Below are 17,764 nucleotides of genomic sequence, written 5' to 3' on the forward strand. Positions count from 1 at the left end.
AGGCAGGGAGTACCGTGTTTCTACGCGATGGGGGAAGAAACTATTCCGACCGGGAGAGTTGCAGCGAGCTAGGGAACACAAGCTCAAACGCAGAGGCATGAGAGATTGGAGAAAGCAGTGGAGGAGCTAGCGGAGGCAAATCGCCAAGCTAGGGCGGAGTTAAATCGCCTGACAAGTGTAATGGAAGGAATTCTGAAGGAGTTAGCGACAGGGAAGTTAGTATGAGGAGTTGGAACGAGTGGCCACGGAAGCCAGACTGATGAACCAAGAGTACCAGAGAAAGAAGAAGCCGAGACAGAAGAAGAAGCAGCAGAACAGGCAGAATCTAAGGGAAGCGAATCCGAGTCCGAGAGAGAGGAGTCAGAAGAACCACCTGCACCAACCCCTGCCCCGCGGAGGAGCAGGAGAAACATGTGACCACCACCCCACCTGACTAGTTAGTTTTATTTTTCTTTTCAGTTTTAGTTTTCGTATTTTATTTGTTTTTCTAGTGCTTTTAGGTAGTATAATATGTGAGTAAACCCTATTCATAACACTTAGACTATTCAATAGTCTAAGTGTGAGAAGTACGGGGTTTACTACTTTAACGCATGTGTTTGTGTTTATGTTGTTTTCTTTTCGTGTGCATGTTAACTCACACTTAGCCTACTGCGTAGCCTAAGTGTGAGGAGTTTTTGTATATATGTGTTTGTTTTTGTTGAGCTCTGTTTAGGTTTAAAACTCTCCCACTTAGCCTATTGCGTAGTCTAAGTGTGAGAAGTTTTTAGTATCAGCATATGTTTTCTTGTTTGGTATGTCTGTGTGTCAATCATACTAGCCATTACCTTTTCCACTTCACAGCCTTATCTGAGGGCGGACACTTGTGAAGTGGGAGGGGGATGCAATGGCCAGTATGACATATGTGTATATTGTAGTCTGTGTTTAGTGTTTGTGTAGTGTTTTTCTAGGTCTAGTTTTGTTGATTGGGCTTAAAACTCAACTGTCTCGAGCTGACGGTGAGGGGAATTGAATGAGATAAGACATACTGGAAAATGGAAACCACCCCCTTAGTATCTCCTAGTCAGTATAAATGATGCGAGTATGAGAGAAAAGCCCATCTTTAGAGCCAAATACAAAAGCCCTCTTTAAATGTGAGTTAAAAGCCTAAAGTGCAACCACTTTCCACCAATTCGGAAAAGAAAAGAGTGGCTACCACAAGATGCCTAGGGTAGAGTGACCGCGTGTAGCAAGACTGAAGGCAGTAGGAAACCCCCCCCCTCAAAACCATCTTTAGAACCTTTTTTCCAGCCATGTCTACACCCATATATAACCCCCTAGCCACTGGGACTGTGTGTGCGAGGGATAAGGCAAATAGGCAACTGGCCAGAAGGACAGACAAGAAGAAGACCAATTGGAGGAAAAAAAAAGAAGAGGCTAGGAGAAAAACAAACAGGGAGTCATTCCAGGTCCAAAAAGATAAGACGGAATAAGGGTGGCGAAGCCACAGAAGAGAAGGAGAAAAATGTGAAGAAAATGGTCGAAAACACTTGACCACACAAAAAAGATAAGAAGGAATAAGGGTGGCGAAGCCATAAGATGCTACTGACCAGTTGGAGACCAATATCAGAAAATGTCCAGCCAAGAGAAGTAACAGCCAAAGATTCAAATGCACACAGTTCTCCCACATCAAAATAAATAGTAGTTTTGAGCCTTAGAGCCTTAGGAACATCCACCCCAAACACTACAAACCAATAGCCCCGTTACAACCTTAAAGACCTTTAGGAGCTGCACGTGAAATCCGAGTCCAAAGCATCCGTGGTTCAGCGCTATGAGATAATACAGTCCTAACATCCCCGGTGAGGAATGAGTGACAGAGAGAATCTGGTGTTAGGCCGCGAGTTTGGGTGATCTTGACGAGCAGATGTACTGACTGGGAAGGAAAAGGGGGGCGGCGGAAGTTCAAGGCGGTCTAAGGCCGGATTGCACCTGATCCCAAGGGGAGGGATGGTTGAAAATATAGCCCGATTAATGTGTTTAAGTGTTTCTTTTGTCTTTTATGTGTGTTTGTCTTTGTTTATGTATTTTTCTTTGCGTCATAGTTTAGAGTCTAAGTTAGAATAGAGTCGGTCAGGGGTGTAACCAGGCTAGAATTCGACTTATTTCTTTTTGTTTGTTCTTCACGCTTGAGGACAAGCATGTGGTAAGTGTGAGCAGTTTGATAACTCGTATTCTAGGCCTTGGTTACTGGTCAGTATAACTTGCATAATTGGAATATATCTGCAAAACAGTTGCTAAAGTGTGCAGGGAAAGTGTTCTAGTCAGTATGGAAAGGCTCGGACAACTCAGGTGAAAAGGGCATCAGAATGTTGCTATACTGACCAGTATGCATGCCAAAAAGGCTCGAGATGGAGAAGAAGGATTGCTGGAAAGATCAGCCACAAGTAAGGGCAAAAGGGTCATTTCGCGAAGAGAGTCTACCCTAAAAATCAATGGCAGACCTCCCTATAAAAGGAAGCCACTTGGAGAGAGGAAAAGGATCATCAACTTTGAGAAACCTTCACACTTAGTTAGAATTCTCTCTCGGTAGATCTGTTCCTACAGCCTCGTCCTTCATATTTTCGTTCCTCGCCACAGCCATGGTCACCTGAGTTCATCAGTCTATCGGAGATCCACCGTCCTTCGTTCCAGCCAGTTTGTTGCGTAGTGATAGCAGTTCCATCGCCCGGAGTGGCAAAACAATCTTTATTTGCTTTCTTAGTTAATCGCACTTTGTTTTCTTACGTTGGATCGGTTACATTTTTTATATTTGCTTACTTTGAAGTCTTAGTTGTGATCCAAACGTTTTATGATATGAAGTCATTTTTGTGCATCGGTTCCTGTTTGATTCTGTTTCTTTCTGCCTAGATAGCGTAGATCTAGTTGTTACGGTAATTTTCAAGTGTTGCGAGCATGTTTTCATTTCCGAATTGATAGATCTGAGTTCATGAGTTTAGATAGCTGTTAGATTTTAGATCTGAAATGGTTAAGTGTGAAAGCCTAGTTTACGTGATTTCTGCCACCTTGCATGTCACCCAGTAAGCGTAATTTCAGTTTCGTTAGTTTAATCCTTTGATTTGGAGTTTAGATTGTAGATCTGTTCTTGTGGAGTTTGTTAACCTGAATTTCTCGTTCATGTAATCTGAGTTGTTCGATTTGTGTTCATACTTGTTGCAGAAGACAATGTCCACATCCAAATTTGGGACCACTTTTACTTTTTAGTTACTTTTTGCTTTTGTCCTTTACTTTTCTCTACTTTTTCTGCTGGTACCCTACAGATCTGTCAGCCTAGTCACCTAACTACCACTTATTCTCTGATATGTCGTTTCGCCTTTTATAGTAACCCCGTACCTCCCACATAATTTCTGAAACATAATGTTCCATACTCTCACGTACACAGCTGCTTATCAATCATCTTTCACCTCTCCTAGTCAGTAGAGTACCATCATTAATTTCCAGTCTAGTTAGAATCTCAACCCAAAGCGTGGTAGCTAACCAACCCTTCCAGAATATCACCACAATTTCCAAAGCGCATTCTTCTCTGTGGGATTCAACCCTTACCTCCACTATACTAATCAGTAGAAGTGGGTTGAGGAATTTCTTTGATAGCCAGGTTCAGGCTTAGCTGGGGTTTCCATCCTAATCAGTAGGATACATCCTTGCTTTAACGACACCTGCACAAACCTGCATCTATCAATCATCATTACTTTGTTTCCATTTCTTTTCCATTTGACTTTTTTGAACCGTGTTCATTGATGCATTGACTTCAACAACGGAAAGTTTGTTGCAATGCCCATTAAAACAGTTGATGGCTTGCATGAAGAAACCTGTGAATGATGGTTCTGATTCTGAAAGATCTAATATTGGAGCAACCAATAAGACAAATGCTCTTCTTGACCTTGCCTTAAGGCAGCAGTTTGATCGTGAATTTCTCTTAGATGTTCGAAAAACAAATGAACTCGATCTATTGTAATTGGAGTTAGCTAGGTGGACTCAGGGTTTTGTAGCAGGAGATTTGGCACAACTAGTAAATGAGGCTTGTATGATTGCTTTAAATGAAGCCATTAGCTCGAGAGCTTACAAATACAAGTTTGACGATGGGTATGAAGCATTTGGAAACCCATTGTCAGATTAACCATGTCCAACTTTCATGTAATCCTATTCTTTTATTCCCTACAAGTTGGCAAAGAAAGAATTGAGTATTGATACTGGATTGATCTATAATCTTCCCTCTTTTTTTATATTTATTTTTGTATCCTAAAACGATTTTTTTTTCTCAAAAACTATACGTACCCACCATTGAACCCCCTTTTCTTTTGTGTTACTTGATAAGAGTAATGTAACATTAGTTGGTCTTTTTTGTTTCAACATTTTTAGCTTATAATTTTTATCATATTGCGTTAACCGCTTGGATTATGCATGGTTTAATGCTTTGAAGTGTCATATTTTTTGTTTTGTTGAACTAACATAAGGCTTTTATCTTTTCCAATCAACATTGCTCTATCTAGCTATCTTCTTTTCATAGTCTGTTTCTAAAATTTTCCAAATTACCCATGTAACTAGATATTTTCTTCTGGTTAAATTTTGGCATATCTGTGAAAATAAATATTAACTTATATAAAGTTTATTATATATACACCTATGATATAACCCAAAATTAATTAAAAACTTTCTACCTTTCACCTTCTGGCTTATGGCAGGCAGCTAATTCCATGGCATGTCCTTCTGCTGAAATGGAAGAGTTTTCCAAAACATCATCTACAAACTGGAATGTCGCCGAAATAGTCCTTTTTTTACAGTTCCGTCAAAAACTAACGGTCAACGCTAATTGCACAGTGACATGACCGTTAGTTTTTTAATGGAACCGTAAAAAAAGGAACACTCCGACAAGAATTTCATTTGTTATGGACCTATTTTTATAAAAGGGAATGTTTTGGACCAAATTTGTATTTTGATCATATGTTTAGGACCAAAATTTACCTTTACTCTAAAATATACTATTCAAAAAGTTCTAACTATGTTTCAATTTAGACTAAAGTCCCAAAATGATCCTTAACATATTGCGTTTTTTTTTAATTTTGGTCCAAAACATTATCTTTTGAATTATTCGGTCCCTCACGTTTGAAATCGGATCACATTTGGTCCATTTTGGACGGTTCTGTCAAATTTTTGACGGTTTTAATTACCGGGTCACAAATCCGTCACCAATCTGTCACTAACTGGGAGAAACTGATCCGTCACAAATCCGTCACAAATCCGTCACCATGAAGTTTCTTGAGATTGAAAAACCAAATTCATTGTTGTTCCAGCCGGAGCTGCTCGCCATCCCACTCTCCCTCGCCCCTCTCTCGAAATCATCCCCCAATTTCCTCACCGGACCTTTCCTCACCGCTACAGCCTCCTCCTGCTCGTCCTCCTCATCCATCAATCCGACCACGCGCCGCCGCTTAATCGCCACCGGAGCTAGCGGCGGGGAGGGGGTTTTATCGATCTCGACACGGATCTGGTCTTCTGCGGCCGATTTCGCGGTGGATTTCTTCGGAATCGGAGTGCGCTTGAAGATCTGCTCCTTCTGCGACGTGACGAACGAACCTCACGTTCAGAGCGCAGTGGACGAAGCCGTTTCCAAGCACGGCAAGCTCGACGTCATGTTCAACAACGCCGGAATCTTGGACCGGTGGGTCGCGGCATTGTAGACTGCACCCAGGCCGACTTCGAGCACGTGCTCCGCGTCAACGTTGCCGGCGTCTTCCTAGGCACCAAACACGCCGCGCGTGTCATGAGACGCGGCGGCGGCGGCGCCATCATCAACATGGCGAGCGTGTGCGGCGTGGTGGGAGGGGTGGCGACGCACGCGGTGGTGGGGCTGACGAGGAATGCCGCGGTGGAATTAGGGCGGTACGGGATCAGAGTGAACTGCGTGTCGCCCTTCGTGTGATGTCGAGGTCGTTGATGGGTCGGGCGGAGGAGGATCCGATGGATGATGTCAAGTTGCATCTTATCGGAAAGAAGCTCGAGCCAGAGGATGTTGCTGAGGCGGTTGTCTATTTAACGAGTGATGAATTGAGGTGTGTGAATGGACATAATTTGATTGGGGGATGATTTCGAGAGAGTGGCGAGGCAGAGTGGGATTGCGAGCAGCTCTGGCTGCAACAACAATGAATTTGGTTTTTCAATCTCAAGAAATTTAATGGTGACGGATTTGTGACGGATTTGTGACGGACCAGTTTCTCCCAGTTAGTGACGGATTTGTGACCCAGTAATTAAAACCGTCAAAAATTTGATGGAACCGTCCAAAATGGACCAAATGTGATCCGATTTCAAATGTGAGGGACCGAATAATTCAAAAGATAATGTTTTGGACCAAAATAAAAAAAATGCAATATGTTAAAGACCATTTTGAGACTTTAGTCTTCAATTTAATACATTCTGTTGCATGTCTTTGAACATAGTTTACTTTTTGACCTACTTGGTATAAAAAAAGAAAATATAATGAATTTTTTTTATGAATATGATACAATCATAAAATTTTTTGTATAACATGAAACATAGCCAAAGAATTAATGACATCTAAACAAAAATAACAAAATGTATTAAAATAAACATAAATAAAACTTTTTATATACTTATAATATATAGTCCCTACGTCTTGGAATAAGAGTCCTATTTAGTTATGCATGTTTTAAGAAATATAAAGAAAAATGTATTGAAAAAGGTAGTGGAATATGTATCTCACTTATACATATTAGTTTTATAATAAAATGTGAATGAAATAAGTTAGTGGAATTTGCATTTATTTACCATTTATGGTAAAAATGAAATAGTAGGACTTTTATTGTGGAACGGACTGAAAATGTAAAACATGACTCTTGGACGATGATAGTATATTTTGAATTTTTTGTACCAATACAAAACACGACTAGTAAAATACTTTTATACTATGGATTTACCCCTCCAAAATCCAAATACTGAGCTCGACAAATTTATCACACACTTCAACTGACAGTCACCTAAACATGCCCACCAGTCACCGGGAAACTCCTCTTTCCAGCGTAGAATCGAGCGTGTCCGAAGAAAGCGTACGCGTCGGCGGGACTCTCCAAGCGTGTGACGACCAAATTCAGCGCTGCCTCGTCGATGATGCTGCCGCCTCCGGAGCAAAAAACCCCAGCGACGCACAAAACTTGCAGTTGTCGTGGACGAGCCAACAGCCAAACGGCAGAAACATGACGAGATTGAGGCCATCTACAACACTGTCTCTTATCCGTCTCTTAACCGTCTCATCCCTTAACTATTCATGGACCCCACTGTACTTTTCACTCCATCTCTTAACTAAGAGACAGAACCTGCAACCCTCCATCTCTTATCCGTCTCTTAACCATCTCATCTCTTAACTATTCATTCAATTTCATTTTTTATTTTTATTTCCAACAAATTCAATTAATAAAAACACACTTCATTAAATAAAATAAAATTACAACTTAAAATTCTTCAAAAATTAAAAAAACATAATTAAAAATCCTAAAAAATGAAAAATACATAATTTAATTTCTTCCGCTCACTCTCTCTACCGGTTGCCAAATTTTGCCCAAAAGGGCTCCATTAGATCATCTTGGAGTTGGGCGTGGGCGGTAGAATCACGTGTTCTTGCTCGAATAGACAACTGATCTTGCAAAGACGGATGCACTCCACTGCGAGGCAGACTACTTGCGGTAGAGCTTCCGGGGGTTTCAGGGTCGAACCAATTTCCCGCCTCAGGTCCTTCGTCGGTGACAATCATGTTGTGCAAGATTATGCACGTATACATGATGTCGACCATACTCTCCATGAACCACGTACGAGCCGGGGATTTGATAATGTTGAAGCGTGCTTGGAGAACCCCGAACGCTCTCTCTACATCATTGCAAGCAGCCTCCTGCTTCTGTGTAAAAAGAGCCTGTTTTTCGTTCAACGGCTTGTTGAACGTCTTCACGAAGGTTGACCACTTCGGGTAGATGCCGTCGGCAAGATAGTACCCCATTTTATACCGCCGCTTGTTAGCGATGAAGTTGATGGCCGGCGCTTTACCATCCAAAACTCCGGCGAAGAGGACAGATTGGTTGAGCACGTTGACGTCGTTGTTCGATCCGGGGACCCCGAAGTACGCATGCCAAATCCATAGCCGGTAGTCGGCAACGGCCTCGAGTATAACGGTGGGGTGGGTGCCTTTGTGGCCGCTCGTGTATGACCCCCTCCACGCCACAAGGCAATTCTTCCATTGCCAATGCATGCAATCGACGCTACCAAGCATCCCGGTGAATCCATGCACTTCTTCGTGAAGGTGGAGCAGTAACTGACAATCTGCCGTGCTTGGCTTCCGGAGAAATTCGTCGGTGAAGGCTGCCCGGACGCCTTTGCAAAATTGCATCAAGCACATTCTCCCAGTGCTTTATCCAATGTGGAGGTATTCGTCGAACAAATCCGCCGTTTGTCCAGTAGCAAGCTGACGGATTGCTGCAGTACATTTCTGCAGCGTCGTGTGGCTGGGACGGCCAACGACGTCGAACCCTTCTTGGAAGAACTCTTCCCGGGCTGCCAATGTATTTGCGATGTGGAGAAATAGCTGTTTCCGCATGCGAAAACGGCGACAGAAGTAGGTATCTCCCCATACCGGGTTATCACAGAAGTAGTCGCGTACTAACCTTGCGGCGGCTTCCTCCCGGTTACGATGGATGTAAGTCTGGGATCGTCTTTGAGGCGGCGCGGCTTCCTCCGCCTCCCTACGTCGATCTTCTTCAAGCGATTCTTCTATTATTCGACGCATTTGCTCAAATGGATCCATGAATTACTTAAATTTGGGAGAAGAATAAAAGAGATGATTTGAGATGAAATTGGAGTGGAAAGAGAGATGATTTGAGAAGAATAGATGTGTGTTTGTGTGTGTGAAAGAGAAGTATTTATATAGTAAAAAAAGAAAAAAAATAATTTATTTTAAAAAATGACCATTGAATGGTCATATGACTGTTTTTTATTGTTTATTTTATTATATTAAATTCAATTTTTAAAAAAAAATTATTTATTGCGTCAGCGTGACGATGCCCACTCGCGGGCCGGCGAGTGGGCGTCACGTGTGGCTCCAGCGCGCGCCACGTCGCGCAGGCGCGTGGCGAGCTGTCTCGCGCGCCGTCTCGCGCCCGTCTCGTCTCGGAGGGACGAGATAAGGGACACCCGTGAGAAGCGTTGCGGGTGCCCTGAGAGTGCGAATCGGCAAATATAGGTAGCTAGGGCATCCGCTTCAGTTAGTCATTCAGATTCTAACGTTAAGGAACTCGGTTCTGCTAGGAATCATAAATCTGGGGGTGATATGGGAGAAAAGGATGCGAATGGGGGTAATGTGGCAATAATTGGGGAAGGAAAAAAATTAGGGGATAGTAAGAGAGAGCCCGAAATAATCATCACCCAATATTTAACTTATAAAATTATAATATAGTAATGTTTTGTAACAGCGGCTGAAACATCTATAGAGAAGAGATATTAATAAATATACAAGTTTGTGGGTTATGTACTTCTGTTTCCGAACTCTCATCATTCTTCCCCACCGCAGCACGCACTGCAGCAGCTGTAACAGCCTAAGCATGCTACGGCACTGATGAGCTGAGTTAAGACGATGCCGCACTGATCGTTCATCCGCGAGCATACTTGGATGCAGCACATGCAGCAGCAGTGCCTCCAGCACCTCCCGCAACACCCACAACCCGACTTTGCTAATACTTCAGCAGCCTCGAGCTCGTCAGGGTCACCGTACCCTGACGGGATGTTCTCCCCTGTTGCACTCAGACTGCCATACCCGAGCCCGATGTTGTGCATTGTGGAGATCACTTTTGGCTTTGGCTCTTCCTTGTGATGAGAGTCGCCTTTTCTGGATGACTGCAGCCAATATTTGTATTGCAAGACAGTAATTATCTTAGAAATGCGCAAGACTAGATAATTTACGATGAATTCGACAAAGGGCAAAGGTGAACAAGATTCACTGAAAGTTTTTTTTTTAACATGGACTACTTCCTTTCGAAGACTGAATATATTTACCTTTTTGGTATCTGCATTTGCTTTCCCTCTTTGTGTCTCAAGCAAAACCAAGCTCGTGTACTCAGAGACGACGGTATTCAGCTCACTCATTTTTGCTATCTGTTAAGGATGAAAAACAGCCATCAACTTTAAGGCAACATATGTAGTGAATTGAGGTCAATGGAAGATTAATTTAGACAACCTTCTTCTCAAGCTCCTGATTTTTTGAAAACCATGCCTGAGCTGTCAGTAATTCGATCTGATGCTTGGCTACCATCTGTCAGAAAAGTGCAGGTAAATATGTAAATAGAAATTTTGGATCTGTCAATGGAAAAAATTAATAACTCAAAAAACTATATTAGAAAATTAACCAATTCATAAGATGTTGCTAATGACATGAGTGGAAACTAATTCCGTTCTTAAGTATTAGTCTGATGGTATACAGAATCACATTTAATTATCTCTAGAATGCACCGACAGAAATAACATTACTCCCTCCGTCCTACTTTAGCAGTCCCAGTTGAGTTGAGCGCGGATTTTAAGAAATGGAAGGAAAGTTGGTGGAAAAAAATAGTGGAATGCAGGTCCCATTTTTATATACTAGTTTTATAATAAAATGTGAGTGGAATCGAGTTAGTGGAATGTGGGGCCTATCAGTACTATTTATGGAAGATTATTTATGGAAGATTCTACTAATGTGAGACGGACTAAAATGGAAAACCGGGACTACTAAAGTGGGACGGAGGGAGTATTATTTAAGAGATGGGTCATTATTATCAGATGACTGAAAAGGACAAGAAACCACATCGTTACAGAAACAGAGATGCGACCTTATATGCTGACAATCTCTAACAAAAAGCAGTAAATATAGAATGGTATATATTCTCTAACAGTTGAGAACATATGCTTGTCCAATCTACACGTTAAAGTTGTACAGCCTTCAAGACATTTTAAGTTTATGGAGTATTTTTTAAAACATCATCAGCTAATGATTTGTCAAATAGGGAAATAATCATTAAACTAGCACAAATAAATTGGGATTAACAAGGATAAAGAATCTTAGATTAAAATGCTTTATAATATGGAACTGATGCACATTTTAGAAAATTATACGCATCGTAAATGCAGTAGTAATTATCACCTTTGATACAGGTATCTCCTTTGCCTCTTCCACATTCAGGTCTAGAGTAAAACCGGACATATCTCCAAGGCGACCATTGAGTTTAAGGGTCTTAGGGAATGTTCCCTGGTATCTGCCTGACACAACAAAGGGGCTTTCAGAGGAAAGGTCCGGAATTTGGCAAGGAAACACCTAACATGAAAGTAGTGCTTTGTTAAAAATGTCTGTACTTGAAACTGCATAAGCAATACAAATAGGCCGTAGAAGTCAAAATTATAATGTAGTACAAAATATATAATTGAATGCAAATAATAAAATAAAAGAATAAGAATAACACATCATAATAAGCAGTACAGCAGATTTGGGTTCTACTAAAAGATCAGAAGTGAGATGTCGGAAGACTGACATGAATCAATCATTCAAGAAGTAATAGTTGAATTCAAATCCACATGATGTGCTAATAGATCCATTACATTGCATGGGAAAGTTGGAAAAGGGCAGACAGTGCAGTAAAAGGAAAAGCATAATAATGCATCTGGAGATCAAAACAATAAACAATACCTCAAGATCATCAAGTCCATCTAAATTCTGGAAAGCAATATCTGCCAGAAAAATGGATGATGCTCTAGCAAAAAGACCTTCCAGTCGAGACTCAATAGATTCTGCCAAATCATAGAAATAATATGAAAAGTAATAACATGTGTTGCAAGTTAATAGAAACAATAAAAGAAGTAAGATCGGTTGAAAAAGGACGCTCATGCATTATCAAAAGGTTAAAATATCAAAAGGACGCTCATGCATTATCAACTAAGAATGACAGAGGCTTAGTGAAACTTTAACTAAACAACATTACAAGACAATTTTCTTACTAAATGGAAAATCAACTAAAATAAATACTTGAAGAGAAAAGACATCTTGGGTGTTTCAAGCATAATATTTCCTTATACCTGATTATTATAAGAGGGAAATGAATAAAGGTAGAAAAACTTACCCACGTCACTAGCAGCATCATGATGCCCATGACTAGTCATTGCAAGCTGCCGAAGAAAATAATGATTGCAAAATTTCCCTAAAAATCCAAAACAGTTGTCTAGGTATCAGCTAAAGAAGTTTGAGCAAAAATGGAAGGTTATATGAGACCACTAGAAGCAAAGCAATTTCTAAAATTATTCAATTTAGTATCTGAATGCTAAAAAGGCTAGAACGAAATCATATTAAGGACAAGTACAGAAGAAATAAATGAACTTTTAAAGGGGCACCGGTTTTAATGCAAATTTGGTAAAGGAAAAAATGGTGTTAGTGGAGAATGGGTCCCACCTCATTAAAGAGAAAAAAAGTGTCCTAAAATAGAAAGTTCATAAGTTTAAGGGATGGACTAAAAATGAAATAGTTCATATTTTTAAGAGTGGAGGGAGTAGTTTATACATAATCCCAAAAGCTAAGGTTTCGCGCCAAAGTGTCATGTTAAATTTTACTTATTGAAAGTTATTAATTTTAAGAGTGGAGGGAGTAGTTTATACATAACACCTTTTCAATCATAGGCAAACTGACAGGTTTCTTACATTGTGGGAAAAAAATAATGATGCAACCACAGCATCTAATGTCCTCCAGAGAAGCTGGTCATATAGCTTATGAAGCAAGTCAAAGTGTGGAAAGCTCTTATGTAAAACTAAAGTGTGGAACTACTGGCATATAAAAGATCTGTAAATTCTTAGCAAGCAACTATCAAGTAACCTACTGCTTCCTTTTGAAGACCATATACATCAATAAATTGGTCTGAACAGAACTTTAGATTGTCCAACGATGAACTCGCATTCTACCTCCCTACGGATCGACTCCTTGTATCAGTACAAAATTTTAATAGGTTTTACTTTTAATAAGTTAGGTTAATTTTCCTTGATCACCAGTCCCAGACCACCAGTCCCATTAAGATATCCAAGATATATCTAATTTGAAATGTTAGTACATAAAATGCATACCTATGCCCAGTGTGTATATTCTTGGAGAAATATTTTTGTAGTTTGTTAGCTGATTTCTCACAGTGCCACAAATATTTATCTCATCTTCAACAGCCCCATCAGTAATAAGAAAAATTATGGGAATTGAGTCGGAATTATCTAATAATATCTTGATGGCCTGAAAGTAAAAGGAGTTACCACATTAGAGGTGTCACATAACAACATAAAGAGCATTATAGAATGAAAGAAGGTAAAGTAACATAAAAGATGTTTAGTAATGAAGAAGACTTTTCACAGCATCAAGTTCTGTAAAACAGCAATGCTTTGCTATTCATTATCCACATATAAATTATACCACAATTTAGCACTTATTCTTACTGAAGGTTAACTTCCATATTGCAAAATTTGACCCCATAGCCCAACCCATAATAATGCCTCCATATCTGATTGGCAAGGCACATAGATATCATACAAATATTCACATCAAGGTCTTAGAAGATTAAAAAAAATACCTGATTTAGCGGAAACAGAATGTTTGTGGCACCACTTGCTACAAAATTTGAATTAACCCATTTATAAGCATTTTCAATATTTTCCACAGTTGCTGGCTCCAAAGTCGAGGAGAACATGCAAGTTTCATCATTGAATGCTATCACATTAAACAAATCTTTGGGACCAAGTCTGGCAAGTCCAGAAAATAGTGCACTTTTTGTATCTTCTAGGGGTTGACCTCTCATGCTTCCACTGATGTCAACAATAAACACAACTTCCTTCCGGAAAACCTATAAAACTCAAATGGAGGTTGTCTAGAGTTATTCCCAAAGCAGAAGATGAACTTTGAATGTTTATGTAATAGCATTAAAAAGAAGGTGATTACAAGTTACGCTAGCACTATAGCAAATTCATTAAATGCTGAAAACTGGAAGTTGGCTAGTGTTAATCCCAAAGCAGAAGACAAACTTTAAATGTTATGCAGTGGAAATAAACAAGAGAAGGTAAATATGAGAATCTCAAACATAAAAAGCATTCAATATAGAAAATTTAAAATGCTTTCTTTCTCAATAAAATTTACACCAGCAATATCTATAAAAAGGTATCTTTAGTAGGATATCAGGACTGGATAATAAATTACCTTTCCACTCTCCTTCTTTCCTGGGTAAAGGTAGCAATAAAACATATCTCTACGATCCACATCACCTACCAATGGTGGATTCAAGAGTACAGAACCAAAAGTATGACTTGTAGATACCTGAAAAACATTAGTTAGAACACTATATGAATTTATTCAGGCGCATATCAAAGTGTCTTATATTATAAAAACAGCTTGTGACAAGAAATTTGAGCTTTTTCTTTCATATGTTCCTTCAAGGATAGTATAATAATTGCTAAATCACCGAGTAGTAGAGTTTCATAGTTCATAGAAATATCATGAGCTAGAATTCTTACTGTGTATGAAAATATAAAATCATTGCTTGACCATGAAAGAACTTCGGAGTCATAGAGGAAACCCAACTTTCGTTCTTGTCTTCTTCGCTCCTAAAATGTTACAAATCGAAAGGGTAAAAATAAAAGCTTGGTAAAATCAAATCATAATGAACAATTTTTCCACGATTACCAAGAGAACCTGAAAAACGACGGTACCTTTAAAGGATGACTAGTTGTTTTGCACAGAATCTCTGTTTCAGGACCAGCAGTAACATTCAATTCTATCTTCTCCCTTTTCGATATCTTCTTTGCAGCAGGAGTTACATACTCAGGGAAACTAAAAGGAATCCTCAAGGTGAATTGTCCATTATGATAGAGTAATTTTTGAGACCATCTCATTTTAACTGATATATTGGTTCCACCATCAACCTGAATAGATAAATGACATATATCTCACATAAATGACATATATGCACACAGAAACAGCATAAGCATCAAAGAGCGGAAGTGAACAGTTGCCTGGGGGACTGTGAGAGTGAATATATGGGCTTTCAAGAAGCCTCCGCCTTCAGTTTTTCCAACATTTTCCGAAGCTTTATCACTGTCCACGGAAATGAATTCGGTGCCATAGGATTTCCTTGGTACCTCAACTTCCACACCTAGAATTGAACCCTGTTAGCCAAAAATAATATCCCTCTTAAGAATCAAGAAGCATAAATACAATTTAAAGCCATTTCCAGAAGTTCAACATTAAACAGAAGGAAAATCATGAATGGTGATGTCAAATCATTGCTTCCACAATAAAGCAAAAAATCAAAACATTAGTGAAGCATTTTTACACGCATCAACAAAGGGCAAATTGCATCAACATAGCATATTGAAAATTAGTAGTAAAATGTAAAATTGAAATTGAAAATGACCTGTTCGCCCATTGGAACCGCGATGCGGCAATCGCAGCTGCGGCTGCCCATGACGCAGTGGAGGCGCCAGGTGGCGGAGAGCGTGACGAAGGCCGTGTGAAGGTAGCAATCGGCCTCGAGAAAAACCCCGTTGAGCTGGAGCGGTATGAGGGCGGGGGGATCGCACCGGCCGTGGACGTGCGGCTGGTAGCTGGGCATGTCGGGGTTGTCGACGACGGCAGGGTCGGAGATGACGGCGTAGAGCATTGGGGAAATAGGGAGGTAGGAGCAGCCGACAGCTCTCTCCATGGCCGTGTGAGGCTTGGGCGGCGCGACCGCCCTGTCCTTGCCGAAGTAGATCCTCTTGGAGAGGCGCAGCCCGTCCTCCACCGCGGCCTCGAAATCCGCCGCCATAAGCGGGAGTTTTCTCTGGGGGGAATTCCGAAGATTGAAAGTTGCAATTCGACCGTTGAGCTGAATTATCCTTTCCTTGGAAGACTGTAACGCCGGCTATCTAGGTCTTGTCGTTTTTATGATGATAGGCCGTTGGAGGCGTGGACCCCACGCCGCGATCTCATACACTTGGAAGCTTGGGGTCATTTTCGTCCGCAATGTACAACCCGGCTCCACCTGTCTTCTACAAGAAAATCCGTTGGGAAGCAGCCAAACCATTGGTGCTACTCTCTCTCCTTTGCATATCCAATACATACGGACGAACGCACAAATGTTGGACAACTCAAGGCATGCCGGCTTTCCCCTATTTCAAGACAATTTTCCTCATTTTTCTACTACTACTACTATCATTTTTTTATAGGTAAAAGTACATAAATTCATTCGATAATATTCTTAGAAGTTGAATGGACTCAACCAGTTTTATTTGAACTAATAGATTAATCCAAAAATCAAAAACTTTGTCTTGATTTTGGTATTTACCACGTATTTAAAAGTGGGCTAAATATCACAAATTTTACTACCAAAACTATCCAAATATTCTTATAGTCATTTTGGTATACAGAATTGGAAGGAATTGAATTTTAATTCAATTTCAAATTATATGTTTGATAAAATGAATTAATTAATATGAAACCAAAATTGAATTTGAAGAATTAGTGTACACGCATTATACACATTGCGCGTATACATAATACACATTGCCCCCACACACACTACACATTATACACAACACACACACATACTCAAAATACACACACTGCACATACACATACTCAAAATACACACACTGCATATACTATGCACAAAATACACACTGCACACACTATACACAAAATACACACACTACATATATTATACACAAAATAAACATGTTGCACACGCATATACGCAAAATACACACACTATAAACAAAATATATATTGCACACACACTATGCACACTATACACAATGTATGCATATTGCACACACATATACACAAAATACACACGCTAAACACACATGTCTATACAAAAACACACATGTCTATACAAAAACACACACACTACAAGCACACTATACACAAAATACACACACTCTACACCCTACACACACCACACAAAATACACACATTGATCACAGATTGGATGTGTGAAGTGCAACGTATGTATTTTGTGCATGTTATGTGTATGGCGTGTAATATTTGTATTTTGTGTATATTATGTGTAGTGTGTGTAATATGCGTATTTTGTGTATATATAGTGTGTGTGGGGTGTGTGCATTGTGTAGGGTGTGTGTAATGTGTGCAGTGTGTGTAAGGTGCGTGTAATGTGTATAGTGTGTGCACCATGAGTAGTGTGTGTATAGTGTGTAGGGTGTGTAGTCTGTGTGGTGTGCAGTGTGTATAGTGTATGTAGTGTGTATTTTTTGTACAATGTGCTGTGTGTACTGTGTTTATTGAGTGTAGTGTGCAGTGCATGTCCGGTGCATGCAGTGTGTGTGATGTGTATATGTGTGTAGTGTGTGTGTCGTGTATGTAGCGTGTGTAATGTTTATCATGTGTGTGTCGTGTATGTAGTGTGTGCAATGCTTATCATGTGTGTGCAGTGTATATAATGTGTTTATTTTGTGTATAGTGTGTGCACTGTGTGTGTGTATTTTCTGTCACGACCTCATTTTCTAAGGATAGAAAACACGGTTGATCGCGACTAGGGGATTAAAGAAGCGGGGAAGAAAGGGTAAAAACAACACAACTCGACCATAGCTCCTAACAAATGGGATAAGCTCGAATAAAATCAGAGTATCATTTCAACAATACTTGGCAAAAGAAACAGTATTCAGCGGAAGCATTTCGAGATTAGAATAATGTTAT

At 40.1% G+C, this 17,764-nt stretch overlaps 1 protein-coding gene and 1 pseudogene across 1 annotated transcript; one reads left to right on the forward strand and one right to left on the reverse strand.

Annotated features, from left to right (window-relative positions):
- Window positions 1–5,195: 5,195 nt before the first annotated feature.
- LOC121747614 lies at window positions 5,196–6,182 on the forward strand (annotated as a pseudogene).
- A 3,261-nt stretch (window positions 6,183–9,443) lies between these two features.
- Window positions 9,444–16,157, reverse strand: LOC121747094 (inter alpha-trypsin inhibitor, heavy chain 4-like). The gene is made up of 13 exons (XM_042141076.1): window positions 15,483–16,157; window positions 15,082–15,234; window positions 14,779–14,991; window positions 14,584–14,673; window positions 14,270–14,386; window positions 13,650–13,919; window positions 13,159–13,315; window positions 12,171–12,248; window positions 11,741–11,841; window positions 11,201–11,371; window positions 10,262–10,336; window positions 10,081–10,179; window positions 9,444–9,921 (listed from the first exon to the last, which is right to left on the reverse strand). Exons 1-13 carry the CDS (start codon window positions 15,873–15,875, stop codon window positions 9,580–9,582), a joined length of 2,259 nt encoding a protein of 752 aa, XP_041997010.1. The 5' UTR covers window positions 15,876–16,157; the 3' UTR covers window positions 9,444–9,579.
- Between the last annotated feature and the right edge of the window lie 1,607 nt (window positions 16,158–17,764).

This window comes from Salvia splendens, chromosome 9 (genome assembly GCF_004379255.2).
Source record: "Salvia splendens isolate huo1 chromosome 9, SspV2, whole genome shotgun sequence".
NCBI classification, from domain to species: domain Eukaryota; kingdom Viridiplantae; phylum Streptophyta; class Magnoliopsida; order Lamiales; family Lamiaceae; genus Salvia; species Salvia splendens.